Here is a 22,467-nt window from a genome sequence, read left to right on the forward strand (position 1 = left end):
ATCTGTGCTAGATACTATTATTTTGTTTTCTTTGTTACCCCTAAACCCAGATTTGTCCAGTTTGCCTGTCTGCAGATCTGTGTTTCTCTAACTGGCCAGTGGTGAGATGCTTATGGCTGTGGTGTTTCCTATGTCAAGCCTGTGCCCCATCTCTCGTCATGCCCTGCCTATACTCCTCTATACCACATCCTGGGGCTCCTCAGGGTCTCTCTGTCATACCACGCCTGTACTATATCATTAAGTCACAGTTGTAGAACCATGATGGTACTGTACTAAGACAAAAGAAATAAAGCAAATTAGCCATAGGTCCTTGAATGACTAGAAAAAATTGCTCACGCTCTACCCTACAAACTTTTTATGGTGTGGGGAGCAAGGCAGGGTTTGTGCTACTTCCTTCCAGTGCATTCTAACTCTGGCTTTTCCTCAGTGTCACTTGTGGATTTTGAGGCAGTTGCAGATAGTTATTCACAGGTGGCTCTTCGGATTATGTTAATTGAAATATGTGCAAGTGCCAAAACCAATTAGCCTCAGATTGCCTTGTCAATGCCTTTGCTGCTGGATAAATGCTTTTTTAGACTCATTTACAAATGGTAATAGCGAGCAGGCTTTGTTTCATGTTTAAAATTAAGAGTTTGATTTTGATTTGGATCTGAATAAAATTCTGCTCTGAAAATCTGTTTTAAATTTTATTGCTTAAATCACATCTAATTTGCATCTAGCATGGTCCTTGTAGGATAGGATGCTCTTTTTCCCATTGCTAAGCAATGACATGGGGGAGACAGCTGTGTAACCCAGTCGTCTCAGTAGTGGTTGTGTCACCAGGGCTCCAAGGCTCTCTGCTCTGCTCTGCTCTGCTACCTCCCTACTGTGGGATTATAAAGGAGATGTCATGACTCTGAGTCATAACAATTTCTGTTTCAAAGTGAAGCATATTTTCTAAGCATTGAAATGTATTGGTCTGCTCATTTTTCATCACTTGTAATATGTATTTTCTGGAATAAAAATAGTCCTTGACGCCTTGTTATTAACAGCAATTTTATGTGGCTTACCTTGTACTAAGAGAAACAATACTGAAAGTCGCAGCCTCACATCTCTGCAACGGTTTGTTTTCCTCTGAAAATACTTATTTTCTGAATTCTAATTGTCAAGTCTTAACAAGTAATGGGGCTTTAGAAACAAGGCTTGGGGATACTGGGTCAAAGTCGTTATGGCTGTTTGATTGTTTAATACATATGAAGCAGATGGTAGAAGTGAATATTTAATTTTCATAATGAAGGGGAATCATGAGAGAGTCTAGCAATCTCTATAGACTCGTGCTCCTTAAGATGTTCATAAAAGGTAGAAAAAGGGATGAACAACAGATACTGTGATAAAGCTGGGCTTTCCAGTAGAAAAACTGGAAAAAACAGATGAAAACAGCAAATGGCAGACTTAAAAAGCAAGCGGCTGTACTTTGTATTAGGATGTAGTTGTACCATGGGAGTCCTTGCTATGGAAGTTGTACATGCTAAAAATGTGCATGGATTCCAAAATGACTGAATAAATTTGTGGAGAAAAAGGTTCATTGATATGAAATAAAAAGGATAGAGTTTCTGGTTCAAGTCCTTGTGGCAAGCTGGGAGGGCATCCTGGACAAAACTCCATAGATATCTGCTTTTAAATACCATTGGAGAGAGATACTTGGCTAGGTGAACCTTTGATCTGAGCTGAAAGGCACACTCTAATGTTCTTCTAAAGAAAATCAATAAACTCATGGGAGCTTGCTCCCTCACCCCTTCGTTTTCCTTTCCTCATCTCTAGTATCCCCTTCTTTCTTGTCACAAAGTCAAACACTTTCTCCAAGTAACTCCTCTTCTTTTCCCATCCATCCCATCCAATGTTATCTGGGATCTACCTGGAATCTATTCTTGCCAAGGTTTCTTATGTTGTCTCCTTTGTTTATCAGCTGTCTCCCTCTGCCTTCTGGGTTCTTGGTCCTGTGTGCCCCTCAGCATCTTCTCAAAAGGATCCTCTTCGTTTCTTCTCCCACTGGCTGTAAAGTTTTCATAAAGCTTTGTCACTAGTGCCCTTCTGTTTTTCCTTAACCTCTGGGTAATGTCACTTTGAAATACTCTATAAGGCTCCCTATAAACAACTATTTTCCTTAAAGCCTGTCATAAATTTTTTTCTGTGCTGTGATGTGCTTGGAGAGGTTGGCGGTGGTTAACTTCCCAGCTACTCATCAGTGTTTTCCATGGTTTTTCAGCACTTGTGGCTTTGTAGGTGTGGATCTGCTTTCTTTAGATTCACCGTGACATGCCAGCATTTGGGGCAAGAGCAGACTTTCTGTGTGTTTGAGTGAGGCACTAGAACCCCATGTGTGTGACATTTAGGTGCATCACAGGCAGTAACGAGGACAGAGCCTACCATTTCTTCATGCTGACAAACTGCTGGTTTGTGTTATGAAAGTGACTGCCTTTCATTCAAATGATTTATAGGCATTCAAATGATTTATAGACTGGTATATTGAGCTTTTGAAACATACTGTTGGAGCAAAAATTAATCAGTACATTAAATGTTTATTCTGTTTTGATTAAATTAGGAAACAAGCTGCTATGAAGGTTTACGTTCAGTATATTCTCTCCTCAGGGCCAAAGTGGACCTTCAGGAGGAAAGGCGGTACCACCAAGGGCTGCTAAAGCTGTATCTAAAAAACGAGTAAGATCCACAAGTCCTCAAGTCTTAAAAAATGTTTTTTCCTTCTTCATCTATGAGATGCAAACTAGATTCAGTCTGAACAATGGCTTGTTCTATAGTATTGGTAACATTCCAATTGATTTAGCAGTAAAGGGTTGCTCTAGATTTCTACTGAGAAGGGAATTACACTAGCAAGTTAGAATAAAAATGGCAGCTAAAACAAATGCACAGTTTAGGTAAAATGCAATATAAAAAGGTTAAAATAAACAGAGACTGTGAGAAAACTGCCTGGTCAGTTTAGAAAATTCAAAACATAGCGCATATTTGCTAAATTAACATAGAAATACAAGCATTAGAGAAAATAGCATTAACTTTTTAACTGTAAGCCTCATGATAATGTTTTTGCTGTCAGGGAGTAATGCTTAGAATACCCTATTTAATCTACCTTCCTCTTATTTGGCTGCATTGGCATGGATGGAAGAGGGAGAGCATACGTGCCTTCAAACAGGCATGGTGATAAACAGCTTTTCACTTTCTCAGGCCAGATCACAGTCTTGTTAAATGTTCCTCTTTTGACACCTTAAAAGTGAAAAGTTATTTACTTTTAAATGAAAAACATAAATAAAGATGTTAAACCCACAACACCTTTTATCTGATTCACTAGGGAAAACAGCCACTGAACTAACTGGCATCAAATTGTGTATGATGAATGTCCTACAAGCAGGTGTGTGGAGCATTAAATCACAAACAACTGTTCTGCTGTCACAGTCTCTTGTGTATCAGAGCGCCTGACCTTCCTTACCGCTTGCCTTATTTCAGCTCCCTTGGGCTGAAAAAAAAGGCTGCAGCCTGTGACTTTCCCTGGGTGCCTGGCATATGCAGAATTTTCTGTTACTTTGAGCCACTGCACGTTTTTACACAGCATTGTGCTTTTTCCTTTATGGCATTCTGCAGATAGCAAAGCTTTGCTGGGTCCAATCTCTGTATGTGCAAACAGTCTTCACTTATGCCCTGGACTCATCAGCACCTCTGTATGGCTATAAAGTTTAGCAGACCTGAGAGAACTGTATTTAAAAGAATGATTGATTTATTTTAAATCAACCCATTACACATTTCAATCTGAAGGAGAAATTTTGCCTGGAGCAGTTGAAGACTTTAATCAGCAACTTCGTGTTCTGGCAGTTTATCTGTAATGACAATTAATTGAAATCCTGCAGTGATTCATTTTCCTGTTAATGATATTATATCATGACATCAGCCCAAGCTGAGGCCAAGGAGAGCATCTCTGTGTTGGGAGAATGCAAACCTGCTGGCCTTTGCAAGAGAATGGTTAACGTTCCTCCAGGAGCTGCATCCCTACAGCTTTGTATCCTGAACTAATATCAATGTAGCTTATAGAATAGCACTTCAGAAGTAATTGCAGGTCCTTGAATTGTGCCCTTGATTAGTCCTAAAGTACGATTCATTTGCGTGTTATATGGTCAAAAAAACCCCAGAATTGCCAACTTTTAAGCTGAAATTGAAGTGAGTTACTTGAGTTTTGTTACTGGAGCTAACTCCAGTTTTATTATAGGCCAGGAATTATCTTCAGACAGCAGCTCCTCCAACCCACTGAACTCTTGCTGGCAAGTGTAGTCATTCAACAACCTTGAGATTTTGGCCTGCCATTGGGGGTTATCTGCTCTGCTCAAAGCTTGGATGGGTGGGGGAATGCTGTTTTTTACTCCTTGCTCCATGCTTGGAGAAATACTGCTTTGGGAGGGAGCAGAACAGTCACAGGCTTGGTGCACTAACAGGTTTGTTGTTCCTGTGCTAGGATGAAGACGTCTCCACTGAAGCAGGGGAGGGTGCGGATGAACATGCAGCAGCAAAGACTCTGGTCAAACCCCCAGATCAACTGGAGCTGACAGAAGCTGTGAGTAAAACAGTGCCTGTAGTTGTAATGAGATGTGTACAAAAGTCCATGAGCCAAAGCCTACCTCTTACCTGTTTGATTTGGAGGAAATCCTGCAAGAGTAAAACTCGATATTTGCTGAAGTACAGTGTCTGCAGCATAAACTGAAATGGCTTTCAGCATGAAAACAAGGAGAATGTGCTTTGAAACAGAGTTCTGGGCTTAAGACAATGTAACTGCATGGAGTTGATCCAAGAGGGGAATGGGGCCAGAGTTTCTCTCAGATAAGGGGGACCCTGGAGCCAACCCCTGACAGCAAGATGCCCTAGAGTTCTATGGCTATTTCGTCCCAGCTTGATTCAGTAGGACTGCAGTCAGTCACCCTTCCAACTGCAGTTGTCTCTTTCTTCTCACTGCTTTGTAAAACTCTAGCATTGCTCCCTGTCCTCCAAGTAAGCCTCAAAAGAAAGCTATACATACTTCCCACCACTCAGGTGGTGAAAAAAGTTAACACCAGTACTGTTTTTTGTTTGCAGTGGTTGATCCTGCAAGCACTGCTACTGAACTTACTGCTTACTCTATTTTCAGACAGTGTATGCTTCAAGACACAGGTAGTCTTTCTTGCCCTATAGAATGAAGCTAGCATTTTTCAAGCTCGTAGCTTAGATAAGAATTAACATGACAGCTAAAGAACTCAACAAAGCCCATTAAAATACTTCGGTAGGAAACGAGATGACTGTTCTGGATTCCGCTCTGACCTAGCTTGGCTCCAAGCACTGTTCTTGTGGAGTTATCAGCGTCACAGAGGTATCTGCAGCAAACTGAACATCATAGAAATGAGTGTAAACCTGATGATTTTTGTATGTTGTACTTCATATTAAAGGTGGAGGGTTTTTTACGATATTATTTATTTCCATTCCAAAGGAATTAAAAGAGGAATTTACACGCATCCTGACAGCTAATAATCCCCATGCTCCCCAGAATATCGTCAGATACAGCTTCAAAGTAAGTGTGGCATGACCTGTAAAACCAGGATGAGATTTTTTGCAATTAACTGGTTTTGTGTTTTCCTTTGATTTATAACCAGGTAAATTTCCTTCTAATGTGGCTTCATCTTGTTACATATTTACTGCCAAAGGTTCCTAAAAGGTTTTTGCAGAGGGTAAAAGTCTAAAAACATTGACGTATTTATTCAGAAGTAGGATATAATGATTACTCAACAAGATCTGGCAGTGAACATAATTAGTGCAGCAAATCTCAGATGGTAACCTTTTTCCATTCTGTGGTGGTTAGAGGAGAAAGGGCAATGCTTTACTCAGTCTGTAAGATATGCCTTAGTATCCTCACATCAAGATTCAGTTATTTGAATTATAGGAGAGCTCAGAAATGTGCTTTATGAAATCACTGACAAGAGCTCTATTCATGATGAGTAGGAGTGAGCAGGGGAGGGTGCATCAAAAGCTGCCGGGAAACATCCAAGAGTCACACCTTTGTATTTGTGTGTGCAGAGCATATGCTGCATTACCCTGGAGCAGCCTGCTCCTGTTAGCATGTACAGCTAGCAACACAGGCTGCCGCAGGTGGAGAGTGGAATGATGGCTTCGATTTCCACTCATCCCTTGGAAGGGCTGCACACCCTGAAAGAAAGGACACAGGGAGAGCTCCTCCAGCTCTGGCATTGGATTATCCCCACCCTTAGGCAGGTGAAAAAAACCAAAAAACAGGTGAAACATTCCCTAGCCTGTCTCATCTCTGTGCTACCGTAACTAGTTTGATCAACCATTACATGAGATCACCAGAGAAAGGAAATCAGTCTTGTGGAAGCAAATAAGGTCACTTTCTCTTCGATTTGGAGTTGATGTTTTCCATATTTATGGAATTGAAACAGGTCATGAATGATCCATATAGAATCAGGGTGGAAAGGAACCTTAAGGCTAATCTTGTTCCAACCCCCCTGCCGTGGGCAGTGACACCTTCCACTAGACCAGGTTGCTCAAAGCCCCATCCAGCCTGGCTTTGAATACCTCCAGGGATGGGGCATTCACAGCTTCCCTGGCCAACCTATTCCAGTGCCTCACCACCCTCACAGTAAAGAATTTCTTCCTAACATCTAATCTAAATCTACTCTCTTTCAGTTTAAAACCATTACCCCTCATCCTATATCAGCACTACCTGATAAAAAGTCCCTCCCCATCTCTCCTGTAGGGGAAGGCTGCTATAAGGTCTCCCTGGAGTTTTCTCTTCTCCAGGTTGAACAACCCCAACTCTCTCAGCCTGTCTTCATAAGAGAGGTGCTCTAGCCACCTCATCATCTTCATGGACCTTCTCTGGACCTGCTCCAACAGATCCATGTCCTTATTATGTTGGAGGCTCCCGGAGATGGACACAGTACTCCAGGTGGGGTCTCATGAGAATAGAGTAGAGCAGCAGAATCACCTCCCTCGACTGCTGGCCAAACTTCTTTTGATGCAGTCCAGGATGTGGTTTGGTTTTATGGGCTGTGAGTGCACATTGCCAACTCATGTTGAGCTTCTCATCCACCAACACCCCGAAGTCCTTTTCCTGGGGGCTGCTCTCCGTTCACTGCCCAGCCTGTATCCATGTGTGGGGGTGCTCCAACCCACGTGCAGGAACTTGTGCTTGGTGTTGTTGAATTTCATGAGGTTTTGCATGGGCCCATCTCTCAAGCCTGTCCAGATCCCTCTGAATGGCATCCCTTCCCTCCAGCATGTCGACCGCTCCACACAGCTTGGTGTCATCAAGCAAACTTGCTGAGGGTGCAACTTAGTCCCAGTGTCCATGTCTCTGACAAAGATGTTAAACAATACCTGTCCCAATACCAACCCCTGAGGGACACCGCTCATCACTGGTCTCCACTTGAGCATTGAGTAATTGACTGTAACATGAAGTGTGACTATTCAGCCAATTCCTTATGCACTGAGTGGTCCATCTATCAAATCCACGCCTCTCCAATTTAGAGAAAAGGATGTCCTGCCAGACAGCATCAAATACTTTGCACAAGTCCAGGTAGATGACGTCAGTTGCTCTTCCCTTATCCGCCAACACTGTAACCCCACTGCAGAAGGCCACCAAATTTGTCAGGCCTGATTTGCCCTCAGTGAAGCCATGTTGACTGTCACCAATCACCTCCTTATTTTCAATATGCCTTAACATAGTTTCTGGGAGTATCTACTCCATGATCTTGCCAGGCACAGAGGTGAGACTTACTGACCTGTAGCTCCCCAGGTCTTCCTTTTTAACTTTCTAAAAGATGGGTGTTATGTTGCTGCTTTTCCAATCAGCAGGAACTTTATTGGACTGTCATGACCTCTCAAATATGATGGATACTGGCTTAGCAACTTCACCCACCAGTTCCCTCAGGACCCAGGGATGTATCTAATCAGGTCCCATGGATTTGTGCACCTTCAGGTTTCTCAGATATTCTTGAACCTGATCTTCTCCTACAAGTGGGTGATTCTTCATTCTCCCAGTCACTGCCTTTGCCTTCTGCGGCTTGGGCGGTGCGGCCAGAGCACTTGCCAGTGAAGACTGGGGCAAAGTTGAGTACCTCAGCCTTCTCCATATCCCAGGTCACCAGGTCTCCAGTTTCCTTTCAGAGAGGGCCCGTGTTTTCTGTAGTCTTTTTTTTTATCACTTATGTACCCATAGAAGCTTTTCTTGTTGCCCGTGACATCCCTGGCCAGGTTTAATTCTGTCAGGGCTTTAGCTTTACTAACCTGATCCCTGGCTGCTCAGACAATTTCTCTGTATTCCTCCCAAGCTACCTGTCCTTGCTTCCACCCTTTAGGCTTCCTTTTCCTTTTTGTGTTTGTCCAGGAACTCCTTGTTCATCCATGCAGACCTCCTGGCATTTTTCCCTGAATTCTTCTTTGTTGGGGTGCATTGCTCCTGAGCTTCGAGGAGTTGATCCTTGAGTATTAACCAGCTTTCTTGGGCCCTTCTTACCTCCAGGGCTTTATCCCACAGTGATCTGCCAAGCAGATCCCTGCAGAGACCCAAGTATGCTCTCCTGAAGTTCAGAATAGTGAACTTGGTGTGTGCCCACTTTGCTGCCCTAAGGATCTTGAACTCCACCATTTCATGGTCACTGCAGCCAAGGCTGACCTTGAGCTTCACATTCCCCACAGCCCCTCCTTGTTGGTGAGAACAAGGTCCAGCATAGCACCTCTCCTTGTTGGCTTCTCTGTCACTTGGAGAAGGAAATCATCCACACATTCCAGGAACCTCCTGGGTTGCTTATGCCCTGCTGTGTTGTCCCTCCAACAAATCTTGGAGTGGTTGAAGTCCCCCACAAGGACCAGGTCTTGTCAATTTGAGGCTGCTGTCTATAGAGGACCTCATCCACTTTGTCTACCTGGTCAGGTGGCCTGTAGGAAACTCCCACTGTAATGTCACCTATATATATTTTCAGTTCCTCAACAGTGACTGAAGTGGGCTTGATGCTATGCTGTGACTGGTAAAGAAAGCTGTCATATTGTTAAGAAGAAACTGCTAAGTGTCTGTGGTCTACAGTGGCTTCTGATTGCTTTTGGGTGCAGCTCAAAATCTGAATACACGGTTTGAACGTAGGTGCGTGCCTGCACCGTACAGTGGTCCACAAGCAAGTGCCAATCAAGCTAGCATCAAATAGCTGAGTTAGTACAGACCTTATAACCTAAGCATGGCGCTAAAAGCCTGTGCTGTCTCCAGACCAGAGCTGCTCTCTGCACGTGGTGCTGTTCTTGTGTAGGTACAACAACTCATTCAGTGATCTCAGCACAACAGTCTCTGAGGGAATGCTGTGTAGTAGAGGTCCACTAGAACTATATTTAAACTCACTTGCTGTGGTAGTGATGGTGAACTGGAGGTTTCATGTTCTTGCTTTTTTTTTGTTGTATTTTTAATTTATGGCTCTCACTGTCCCGAAATATAAATACCTGCTGAAAGAAAGTCAGTGTTAATATGCCAATAAAAAACAAATATTTATCAGTATGGATCTTCTGAGCTTTAGCAGTTTAAGCTACACGGTATTTCTGGTTTAAAATATTTTTTTTCTACACCAATTTTGTTGTTTTCTTCCTCCGTAGAAACGAGCATACAAGCCAGTAAGTTATGTGGATCAAATGGCTATTCACTTCTCTTTGAATGGAAATATGATACTCAAAGATTCAGATGAAGGCAGACGGCAGAGTATCAGATTAAGCACTGCAGCGGGTACGTTTATTATCTGAAACAACAATGATTTTCAAGTAGGTACTGGTGCCATTTATTCAACATGAGGGAGTGATCATGCTTCATCACCATAGAATTGAACAGCTCCTATTTTGGCTTGTGTCCTTCTCAGGAACCAAAACCAGAAAAAACAATCAGCCAGATGTTTGCCACAGTGTAAAAAAACCAGTGCATGCTTTTTGAGCCATGTGAACACTAACACTGACATTTTCAGAGCTATTTAGTGTCTTTTAAACATCTTCCACCACGATTAGTTGGAGACACATGTCTAAACTCTTTAGCCTGCTTTGAAAGTTTCAACCATGATTTAAAGTATTAAAGCAGACGTGTTTGGAGGCTGGGTGAACATTCAGGAAACAATCATATACTTGGCCAATTCTTACACTCATACCAGGACATTGACTTCTGGACAATGCAAGATAAAAGGTTGGACCTTTGGACTGAGCGGCTATCACCATTATTAGGTTTTCAGTCAAAAAACCACCTTAATCAGAGGCTGAAAAGACCTATTGTTGTTAAAGAGTTCTTGAATTTTCAGTAGGGAAAGATGTACTGCCTAGTGATTTTTCTCGTATTTCTTCTGTTTGTGAAAAGAGAAGTTGTATCACAAAGAGTGTCTTTCAAGGTGGTAACTGTCAGGCACGATGATAACACTGGATAAGCTCCTGAGATTAGTTGTTAGTTGCAGCTTCTGAGGGTCAACGTCTCTTTTATTTTACGCTTAACAAAATACGTGTGATGATTTGAAGTAGGACAAAGTGCTGAATAGGATCTTCACTGCCATGAAAGGATGGATTGTTGTTGGCAGTGCTTTTCATAGATTCCAAACCAGCTAGGTTCAAGCAGCTTGATGCTAGCCTGACTACACACTCAAGGCTGTGATTTGAATGTAGTCATTCATCATTCTCTAGCAAGACTGACATATTCATTTTTATCCATATAAACAAAAAGAAACCATGTTATAACTCCTGTGTGCCTTGAAAGCAGTATTCATGGTTGTACATAATTGCAGCCATTTTTAGAGGGGCAGAAAGGTCCAAAGCTGAAGGGCTACCCAGAAACAAACCCACTCAGATCAGAAATGGATTTCAGAAGTTTGAGTCGAAATCATGTTTTTTATTTCATTCCAGCCATAATTGCTGCAGTTTCATTCTGGTAATAACATTGTCTCCTTTTGTGACTCACCTGGGGATTGATTACTGTGTTGTCTAATGAGATAGCATTAGAAAAGGGTACATCTGTATATTAATGCTTCAGAAGATGGAAGGATCTGCAGAATATGTCATAATATGTCCTATTATCCTGGGCTTATTCACTTATCCATTCTATCATCAGAAAAGGCCCCTATTGAGACTTCTGCAGGAACATCTGAAGAGGCAGAGATTAAAGATGAAGAAAGTGCAGGAGATACTCAGGTAATTCTCCATAGTCAGTTGAGAGCGGTCCACTTCCTTTTTAATAAGAGATTTGAAATTCCTTTATTATAAAATGGGCTTGATAAGAAGCTTTTATGATTGATTCTTTTATGCCTGAGATGTCTCTGCTGTAGGTGAGATCCTACAGATTCTACTGAACAGCTGGGGTCCACCATTTTTTCGGTTTGGAGAAGCTGTGTAGGGGGATCACAAGTCCCTACACACCAAGTCTGTCTTTATCCAAATATTATATCACGATACAGTGTAATTTTCTGGGATATGGAATCTTCCTGGACAGCATGTCCATTCCTGAAAGAGAAATTGGTGGAAAACAAAATGTGGAGCGGTGAAAGCAGCAGGCATAACTACATGAAATAAGCAGTGGTCTGATTTAAAGGCCTAGCAATGAAATGTCTAGCAAGACAATGAATACATGGGGTAGTGGGACTCCAACACAGTCTTCTAGTCCCTGAGTCCTTTTTGTCAAAGGCAGTGATGCTATATTATCTCATTCATGTCAGGTTTTGTTTTAAAGTAACTTCAGCTCCTGTTTTTCCATATTCCCGTTTAGATACTCTTCCAGAACCATCTTACTCTGATTGCTGCAAGTCTCCTAATTTCCATCTTAAATGTTGAATCTTCAATTACAGTCTCCTTCACCAGGCAGCAGAAATCCAGCAGTCTAAGAAGAAGTGCTTCTGAAGAAGGAAATTTATGGTTCTTTCAGGGTTGGAGTCAGTGCTTTTATTTTCTTGCAGACTGCAGGAGAGGAAGAGGCAGAGGAGTCAGGAACAGCAGAGGTAGCTGAGGCAGATGAGGCAGAAGAGCCTCCTCCCCCGAGAGTGAAGGAGCAGAAGCTTGCAAACCAGTTCAACTTCATCGAGAGAGCTACAAGGACTCTCAACAATCCTTTGCGGGTAAGCCGCTGTTTCCTTTGGTGACTTGGAGGATCTTTGCTTTTAGGAGGACATGTGGATCATCTGTGTTTTTGTCATATTCTGTGGTCTCTGTAGATTCTATTGGGAGAAAAAAAACAGTGGTTTACTATGGTAAAACGTTTGGAGTGATGAAAGTGGTGACAGAAAAATTGCAGCCTTATGGACTCTGGGACAGCCCACAAGAAGTTTTGGTGCTACTGTAAATCATTAAACCTCTGCTTGGGTATAATATTTTTCATGTCTATTTTCTCATCTGAAAAAGTACAGAACAATGGTTAGGGTAGTAGCTGAGAGCTTGGAATCCATGAATTCAATTTTCTTTTGCCACAGAGTCCCCTTATGGCTTGTACTTCAATTTTTACCCATGGACCGGGGATTTAAGTGCCCCTATATTAAAAGGATAAAGATATTTACCCTTCTGTTAAGCACAGGTATTAACAGACCCATGTAAGTATGACAAATCTTTCCTGCTGTTACATGGTACATCTTCATCCCACTCTGTGCATGCACTTTCCAAATCTGTGCAGACCCAAGACCTTACATTTCTTCCCTAAGCTTTTTGATGAGCCTGCAGCCATTCTCAGTGAGTGTGTCTTCATGGGGCCTCCTTACCGAGCAGTATCAGTGATGTTGGCTCCCAGCTGAATGCTCAAAAAGGAGCATTCTAATTGGAGATACAAGTTTCAGATGGAAAATTCTCGTTTCCTTGCTGCCCTGGAATCAGAGTATATACAGCCTCCCCAGAGAGCCTGCCTGTCGCCTTGGAGCCATTACACATAAAGTGAAATGCCTTTATATCTCACAGGCGTGGAGAGATCTAAGAGTTACTGTGTTGTTGGAGCTACTGTGTCCTAGAAGGAATACCATCTCTGCTCACTGGTAGAGACAGAGGATCTCAGGAGAGTTTATTCAACAGTGGAGTGTTTACTGCAAAGTCTGAGCTGAAATTCTGTGTTTTCCAGATGGAGAGCCACAGAATTTATTTCTCTGTCCCCAGATCTGCATATTCTCTTCCCATTGATTTCAATGGGAGAGGCTTGTGTGCTTCTGTGTGATTCTGCCTTTGAAAGCAGAATATAGACCTTAAATAGCTGTGAAGTATGCTGTGTTCTGTACAGGATGTGCAATTTCCACTTCTGAGACTGCTTCATTTCAGAGGTCAGTGAAATGCTACAGGCAGCTCCTTAAAATGTCCTGACACAACAGTTTTTTGAAAGAAAATGCTGTTCCATGAAATGAAAGTTTCACAGAAATATATTCATTTATTTCAGAATGTTGATGTAAGGGTGATAAAAACATTATTTCAGTAACATCAATTGAATTGTTTATAGGTTATCATTTTGTTCTACTCTTTTGTCTTGACTGCTGCACCCAACTGTGTTTTTAATATATAGGTCAAAACTTTTCAGATTTGGTAGGAAATCGTAACTGATCCCACAGCTGGTAGCAGAATGTTTCAAATGGTAGTGGTGAAACAAACCACTTCAACTCCTTCAAAATGAAATTCTGAAATTAAATATTTTAAGTATGTTGGAAAAAAATCAGAAGGTCCTCTGAACCTTCTTTTGGTCCACAAGAAAATCTATTTGTAGTTGCATGATCACTGATAATGTTTGTACAGTGCTCTGGGAGTCATTTGGATGTTGCATTAACCTTAGGTCAATATTATTCTCATTACCTGCTATGAGAAGGCTGTTTCTACAGCTGGACTATGTCACTACAAAGAGTTTCAATGCAAAGATTACACTTCTTTGTGCTTTTTCTTTATTCAGGATAGAGCATGTCAATCGGAGCCTACACCCTGTAAAGACTTCTCAGCCACTGCTAACCAGGTATATCCTTTTTACTTTTAAAGGGTTTTTTTAGTATATTTAGGAAACTGAGAAAGGAAAAAAAAATTGCTACGTTTACATTCCTTGCAGTGGAATGAACTCCAATACTTTGGCTTTGATCTCTGGCTTAAATCTGAGAGCAAGCTACTGTGGCCCTTGTTTCCGCCTTAATGGGTGAACTTACTAATGGTTTATAGTTCTAAGGTCAAGTGTCTTTGTTTAGCTGCTTTTAATTGATCTACTGCCTACCAGCCACTCTGGCCAGTCTGCTTTAGTACCTGGTCAGCTGCAGGACACCTCCATCAGCTGGTCCCATCAGAGGCAAGTTCAATGGGGTCTCAAAAGGCGGGAACAAAATAAGGAATAAGCACTTAGGACATGTATGCATGCTAGCTCCACTTTGAGCACTATGTTTAAGAGAGTGGAGACCTCTGAAGATTTTGTACAGCTGGGAATTTGCAGGGGTTCATGGACATTTTGGGAGTGTTGCTAAGAATTTGATATATGCAGCATTGTGGTTTTTACATTGTCGAAGGTTAGCCGTATGCAAAGGAAAGTCTAAATCCCGAAGCGGAACTCAATGAGAAGTACAGCATAAGGAAAGTGGAACACCCACTTTAAACCTATTGCAATAGACTTAGCTCTTCTTCATGATGAAGGACTGTTACACAATTTTGCATCTCTTAAAATGTAAAAAAATATATTTTGCAGGACATTTTACACATGAAATATGCTATAGCTTTCTTTGGAAAGGGAATCCAGACAATTCTGCTGATTGATTCTCACAGATGTTTTACAAAAAGTATTTGTGTTTGTCACTGTTTCAACATTGTTTCAAACCAGTGTACCAAACTGGTACTGAAAATACTGTTTGGTTACCAGTGTACCACAGGAACACTGGGCAGAAAATATAAGGCAATGGCAGCAACTTAAAAAATGTGATTATAGGAAAGCGATAGGAAGGGGAGTGAAGGTATTTCTGTCAAGCTGAAAACTGTAACCCATTCTGTTCCTGAACTTGAAATCAGAGAGTAATTGGCCTGAGATCTTCTCTCCATCCAGCTATGCTTTTCTTTCATTTTTTCTGACAGTGGCATGACCAGAGAGTTAGAGAGAACAGACATATTTAAGATAATCAGGCTATTGCTAAAATTTAACATAAAATATTTGAAAACTAAGAGGAAAAGTTTCCCCTTGTTTTCCTTTTATTCTGTTGCAAATTTGAGTGGGTATAAAATGATATTTTAACATATGCTCTTTTATTCTTCAACTCCTTTTCGTTCTGGTCTTTCCCTATGCTCATAATTTCCTCTTCCAATGTTTTCTGTTCTGCTCCTTCTCCTACTCTTCTCATCACATTTTCTTTGCCCTTTCTCTGATGTTTGGAACATCTTTCCACCTCATTTCCACCTGCAAATTTACAACACTGCAGATTTTTGCTAAAGGTTTTTGTTACCTTCCTTTATTCCAGTGTTGTATATTTTGTGTTTGAATCATACTGTGTCTCCTAAGCTGATGTGTCAGAATTAGATTGCCTTTTGTTTTGTTCTGAAAGTAATATACCTGCTTCAGATACAGTATTAGCACTCCAATACTAATGAATAATTCTTAAGTAGAAAAATTACTTTTGATTCTACCGTAGTAAGGCATTCCTGGCATGTGGCATAGCAGAAGATGTGAAACTACTCTCAGTTTCCGTTTGATCATATGCTGCGGAGTTGGAGTCCAAGATTTAAATTGTGTTAAGCAGCTACAATTTAATTTTCCAACACCACACGAGAAATGTCATAAAGCAGATGTTTAATGCATGTTTCCTATTAAACACTGGTAAATTAGCCAAATAGAACGTCCTACAAAAAAGATAAGGAGTCAAAGCACCAAGAAGAGTGTTGTGGGAAGGAAATTGTTAAGAATGCAATAACGTGTTCTTGCAAAACAAGACATGCCCCATCAAGCTTTAAAAATCCTGGGCTTCATACTTCACTTTTTGTGCAATAAGCCATCTGTCTTCAGCTAATTCCAGTGGCAGTGTTACTGTTGTCAGGACTATCACATTTTTATGATGGTGTAGATGACTGTTTTCTGGAGTATAATCAAGTCCTGATAAATCTTGCCTCCATCTGTCCTGCAGTGGAAGATCTATGATGCCTATGTGGAGGAGCTTCAGAAAATGGAAAGGTCAAAAGAGAAAGAAAAACCAAAAGCTCAGATAGCAAAGAAAGAAGAGGAGAAGAAGAAGGGAAGAAAGTTAACCTCTCTGGATTTACAGGTACATTTCATAATGGTGGAAGAAGCATGCTCAAAGTAGTGGTGGATGCATCTGTAACACAAGTGAGGTGAAACTTAGCAAGTCACGCTGACTGTGTAGCTAGTTGTCTCAGTTAGCAAGTAACAACCATAAGAAATACAAAAACTAGTTTTTGCTAGGAACTGTATTTCCGAAACAGGATTTCCATTTTGCTGTACTTTTTATGGGAATACAAAACAGTGTGAAGCCATAATCTTGTCTTTGAACCTGATTTCCAAGTGAGATTTATGACTTTCTTTTTTGTGCATTATCATGTTTGAGTCTCATTTTTGATAAGCATGTGAAGGATAAAAGAATGAAATAAGTAATAACACTGTGTGACTTTACAAAGAATTCTAAGTGATGCAGAGGTTTTAGGTGCAATCTTCCAATCTGAAAGGTAAAGAAATCATAGAATCGTAGAATAGCTTGGGTTGGAAGGGACCTTTAAAGGCCATCTAGTCCAACTGCCTCCTCAATGAGCAGGGACATCTTCAACTAGATCTGGTTGCTCAGAGCCCTGTCTGACCTGACCTTGAACGTTTCCAGGGATGGGGAATCTACAACTTCTCTGGGCAACCTGTGCCAGTATGTCATCACCCTCATGGTAAAAACTGTCTTCCTTGTATCTAGTCTGAATCTACCCTCTCTTCATTTAAAATCATTTTTATTATTTTAATGATTATACTATAGAATTTTAATTTCTATATTTTTCTAGTTATATACATATAAATGTTATAATATATAATTTATATAAAAGTTAATAACAGTTGAAATCGAAACATAGATACTTAAAATTGAATAAAGATTCTGGGAGGCTTGACCTATTTTGCAGTGGGTCTTTAACGCATCGTTTATTCATTTAGTTGGAAAGTGACAGAAGCGTCTCTCTCAGTGCTTGAAGTCTTATCCATTTTCAGTAATTACACAGCATGATGATACCTCAGTCGTGGTGATGTGATCATCCCAAGGAGACCTTAGCCTCTCTGAGTCCTATGGAGCCTGAGTCCTATGGCTATTCACTCCTATGGACTCAGAGTGAATGGCAAGGGCTGCTGTACTGGAGTAACCTCTGTTAGTCTGGCTTCTCGGAGTAGCAGGTATCGTAACTCCTGCCAGACTCCAACATGCTGTTGTGATCTTGCTGTTAGGGTGATACTGGCTTCTAATGCAGGCTACTCTGTGAGGAGCAGCCAAAGAATGCCTTCCAGGGATGCCACAGTCCGTTATCCTAAAATGGCAATATCTCCATCTTAAAGATGTCATCCCATTTTAAGCACTGAGAATGCCATACGGCAACCCTGAAATATTTTTTTTCATGTTCCAGAATGTTTTCAGGGGGTTCAGGGAGTTTCTATGCGGGTTTAACAGAGTTTGATCTGTACAGAATCGTGAGCGGTAGTTTTCCTCCTCAGTCTAAATTAAACTATTTAGAAGGTGAACTGAAATAATTTTTATAATGACTGGAGGAAAACGCAATGAGAACTGTCATACAGAAACACGGAAGTCAATTCTTAGCTTGCCCCTATAATAGGTGTAGATCTGTATCAAGATAACTAAGATGTAACTATGTAGTAGAAGCTGCTGGCTCCTGAAACTGGCTTTAGCACTTTCATACCATATGGCTGGTTCAACTGTCAAGGATTTGGCTGGTTTGGCTACCCCAGCAGCAGGACTGTGCCATCAAAACCCTTATACTATAAACAGACCAGGAACAAGTTCTGACAGGTTTCTTCCTGTGAATTGTGCCATTGAAACTCACAGTCCTTTCTAAAACTAATAAACCTTTCATTTGAGTACATTTTGGAGAATGAAGCCTGAAGTCAATGATACAATTATGGGGCGGTCTGCTAAAAGCTGAAAATAAAAATGAAATAAAAATTCTACCAATGACACCATATTGTAAAAATCCTGCTGTATGCTCTACTGACAACAGTGGGAAGCTGAAATCCAGGCACCCTTGATCCTTTCCTTCGCTGCTTTGCTTTTCACTCTTAGCACTTTCCAGGGGGATTGCAGAGAAGTCAAAAAGTCAGTGCACTGAAAAAGTGAAAGGGAAAGCTTCTTTATTCAGAGCCAGTCTGCCAAATTGAGATGCCTTCTGAGCCTGGTGGGTCAGCTTGAAGTATATGAAAAACCTGGTGAATTTTCCAGTCATTAACTGGAAACATTCAACCTGAAGGAATCCAAGGCTAGAATTGGAGTTATAACAGGTATTACATCTGGTCATGTGTAGGTCTACAGAAATTAAAAATTGATGACATCAGAATCTGTACCTCTGGTCTCAAGTCAGCAAATGGAGAAGTGAGTTTCGCAGAGCTTCCAACTAATGGGTTACATACTTTGGACTACATGCGGTAACTGAAACAGAACTTTTCCAGCTAAACACTTTGTGAGGACATCCTGCCTTCTATCATTGCTGAAGGGGAACTCTGGAACATCAAGCAGGAGATGTGGCAGATCTGGATCAAGGATGCAATGGCTAGAAGTAGCAACTGATTTCCACCACTGTTTCCATCAGGCTAGGTATTAGGAAGAAAAACACTGTGATAGGTACTATCATAGCCCTGGATTCAACCCAAAGGGAAGAAGAGGAAAAAATGAGTCAATATGGAGGTGGATCTTTGACAGAAGGTCTTGCTGTGGTAGGAGGTCATGAAAGAGAAGATCCAAGAACTACAGCTGCAGCTGGAGGTGATGATAGGGGTCAGAGAAGGATTTGAAAACATAATGGATGAAAAGAAAGAGCAAAAAGTACTGGTACTGAATAAGAGGCCAGGAGAACAGATGGCTGGGAGAGGAAGAACATGTTCCATGGAAGAATGTGGCCAAAGACAGACATGAGACAAAACGAGAGGAAATGAGACGAGAAAAGAGCCTTGACAGTGGAGTAGAACATCCTCACTAGGCAAAAAAGAAGTAGAATGAAGTCGTGCACTGCACTGAAAAATGAGGAGAAACAGCAAGGAAGATGTGATTTGACAAAGCAGAAGAGAGAGGCAGCCAACATAAAAAGGAATGGAGGTAACCAGTGATTCCAGCAGAAGGAAGGATGAGAATGATATAAAGAAGAATATGAGTAATAAAAGACATAATGACAGAAAGTGTTTGACTGGAGACTGTGACGAGGGGCTCTTGGAAATCTCTCAATATGTCCATCACTCAAATGAATCTAGAGAGAAGAGGATGTGCTACATCCAAGAGCAATGATACAACATTTGAAACTTTTCCTCAGTTTTCAATAAAGGCAGCAAACAGAACATGGAGAACACAGAATACCAAAGGGGAATGATACGAAGTTTTCTGAGCTGAAAATAGTTGGAAATGGAGGGAACTAGGCAGAAATGTTGTATCTGCTTGTCCTGTTCTTACTGTTCCTGAGCCATCTGTTTATGGCTCTGATTACAGAGAGGATCCTGGCCCAGAGATACTCTTGGTCTGATCCAGTATGACCCTCCTCATGTTGCTGCATGAGTGAAGAAATGGCAGTGTCTGAGATAGAAGCAAAATGCAGAAAGCTTAATTCAGTTAAGTTAATGCAGCCTAGCTCCTCTCACCCTGAGATGACAAGGCATGAAATCACAAGTCTGATAGTAAGGATTTTTAATGACTCTATCCAAAGAGGGGTGGAGCTATGTAATTGGAATATAACAAGGATATGTGTAAGAGGGATAAAAATGGTTCCATTAGTCTGAGCTTTGACACTACACAAAGCAATAGAATTCATACGGTGAGAAGGGATAGAGAACTGGGAGTAAATACAAAATGAAATAAAATAGCAGGTGTTTACCGAAAGTAGGCTGTGTCCAAATAATTTCAACTCTTTCTTTAACAAAAGTTGTAGTTTCCTTTAACAAGGAAAGTATAGTAAAGGTATTTAGCTGAAATACTGTAAAAAGATTGCTATAGTGCCTTTGGGAAATGATTAGATAAACCAGAAAAGTTGTTATTAGTACAGATTGGGAGGGACCAGTGGAGAGGAAGACTGTATTTTGGACTATTAAAAAAATATTTGATAAGTTGAGGGAATGACATGGAGAAACATGAGTGTATTGGTGAGTTGTGAAATGTCTGCGAGAAGATAAGCACATTGCTGTGGTCTATTCTGTGAGGGAGAGTAGAGAAATACTATTTCTGTTATGCAAGGTGGGGTGATACCTTATCTTGAGTAGTACAGGGATATATGATTTTGATCACCCCTTTTCAGAGATGATAGATTACAAATCTGCATAGGTGTGGAAACAAAGATAGGAAATTAAAAGCTTGAATGCAAGAAGAAACTTAACAAATCTTAGCATATTTACCTGGTAATGCAAAGGTAGAGAGGGAGTCTGAGGTCGATAACATAGAAGGAGAAGGATTACTAAGGCAGAGGATAGCATCGATAGAAATGCAGATGGATATGAACCAGTTAGGAATATGTTAAAGCTGGAATTTACTGCACTGGAAAAGTCTCTAATCTCCTCTGAAGCAAAAGCAGTTGAATAGTTTCTTTAAAAGTCCAAAGAAAATTTATATTTAAAAGAGAAACACACATTCCTGGGTCATGTGAGGTGCTATAGTGTTACTCCTTTCTGAGATACGCCCAGTGAGATGTCCCAGCCGAGAGGATCATAATTATCATTTGGAAACTCTTGGGTGACCACAGTTATTTTTGAATCAACAGCTGAAATTTGAATACAACTAACCTCCACATCATTGTTCACCTGTTCGTGGTCATCCCTAGGAATGGTTCTCCCTAAGTAGGGAGAACCAACTCCCTTGTTTTCAATGTGCTATTTACAGTGTATCAGAATTAAAAGCTAACAGTGAGAATGAAGAGATGAGTACAATCCTGGAAATTAATAACTACTTGACAGGATTCAACCTAGGGACTTTATCCAGGATTTGCAGTGGGTGTTTGTAGTGCATGGAGGTGTTGACTGCTTTTTTTCTTTGCAAGCCAGGAGTTCTTCTAGTTACAGTATATTTATTGCCAGAGGTATAGGTAGTTACAACACTGGGTTTAGGATGGGGTTTGTCTTCTGGATATGCAGTTTTACATGAGCAGATGCCTTTTTTCATGTATCAGTTTATTGGAGTTACACATTGCAACTGGCCAGCTGCTGAGAGGCAAATGTGAAGCAATTACTGCTAATGAATAGTAGAGCAAGACCAAGACATTTATTTTCAAAGTACTAGCCCATTATCCATCTTCCATATGATTCAATTAATGTTATTGCTGTTCTAAAAATAATTTATGCACAGAAATAACCTACACAAATTTATTAGCTGATGAGCTCTCATTACATTTGGTTAGCTAGCCCAGAGTTGGCCTACACCAAAAAAATGAGGTAGAAACAGATACTTTAAAAAAAAAGATAAATTAGGCCTATCACTTCCACTGAAGATTTATTTCAGTAACATACAGAATAAATCAAACCTGAAATAGGACAGGATCCAATGAGAAAATAACTTACTCTGAGCCATTTTAATGCCAAAAATGTAGTTATTCATGGCTGCATAGCTAACAACATAGCTACCTAACAGGAAAGCTGACTTAAAGCTCTTTCAATTAATCTGGAGAGTTTCCTGCACTGGAGGAAAAATTCTATTAAATAATACATTGTTTCTGCATTTATAGAGTTTTTTTTTGTTTAAAGCATACTTTCTAGTGACCAAAAAGAAAATATAGAATCGTAGAATCATAGAACAGTTTGAGTTGGAAGGAACCTTACATATCATCTCATTCCAACCTTCCACTAGATGAGGTTGCTCAAGGCCCCATCCAGCCTGGACTTTAACAATTCTGGGGTGGGGCATTCATAACTTCTCTGGGCAACCTGCCTCACAGTAAAGAATTTCTTCCTAATATCTAATCTAAATCTACTCTCTTTCAGTTTAAAACCATTAGCCCTCATCCTATTGCTACACTCCCTGATAAAGGGTCCCTGCCCATCTCTCCCGTAGGCCCCGTTTAGGTACTGGAAGGCTGCAAGAAAGTCTCCCTGGAGCTTCTCTTCTCCAGGTTGAACAATCGCAACTCTCTCAGCCTGTCCTCATAGGAGAGGTGCTCCAGCCCTCTCATCATTTTCGTGGCCACTCTCTGGACCTGGTTGAGCAGGTCCATGTCTTTTTTATGCTGGGGGTCCTAGAGCTGAACTGCAGTACTCCAGGTAGGGTCTCACAAGAATGGAGTAGAGGAGCAGAACCA

General features: G+C 40.9%; 1 protein-coding gene across 1 annotated transcript in view; it reads left to right on the plus strand.

The window, feature by feature from the left end:
• Positions 1 to 22,467, plus strand: part of DNAI1 (dynein axonemal intermediate chain 1) — a 155,162-nt gene that overhangs the window by 8,742 nt on the left and 123,953 nt on the right. The window contains exons 2-10 of the mRNA XM_074166282.1: positions 2,629 to 2,697; positions 4,493 to 4,591; positions 5,495 to 5,575; positions 9,658 to 9,784; positions 11,138 to 11,217; positions 11,976 to 12,134; positions 13,928 to 13,987; positions 16,119 to 16,256; positions 16,573 to 16,575. Coding sequence (XP_074022383.1) covers positions 2,629 to 2,697; positions 4,493 to 4,591; positions 5,495 to 5,575; positions 9,658 to 9,784; positions 11,138 to 11,217; positions 11,976 to 12,134; positions 13,928 to 13,987; positions 16,119 to 16,256; positions 16,573 to 16,575 — 816 coding nt within the window. The remainder of the gene's footprint in view (positions 1 to 2,628; positions 2,698 to 4,492; positions 4,592 to 5,494; positions 5,576 to 9,657; positions 9,785 to 11,137; positions 11,218 to 11,975; positions 12,135 to 13,927; positions 13,988 to 16,118; positions 16,257 to 16,572; positions 16,576 to 22,467) is intronic.

Source organism: Numenius arquata, chromosome Z (genome assembly GCF_964106895.1).
Source record: "Numenius arquata chromosome Z, bNumArq3.hap1.1, whole genome shotgun sequence".
Lineage (NCBI taxonomy): Eukaryota > Metazoa > Chordata > Aves > Charadriiformes > Scolopacidae > Numenius > Numenius arquata.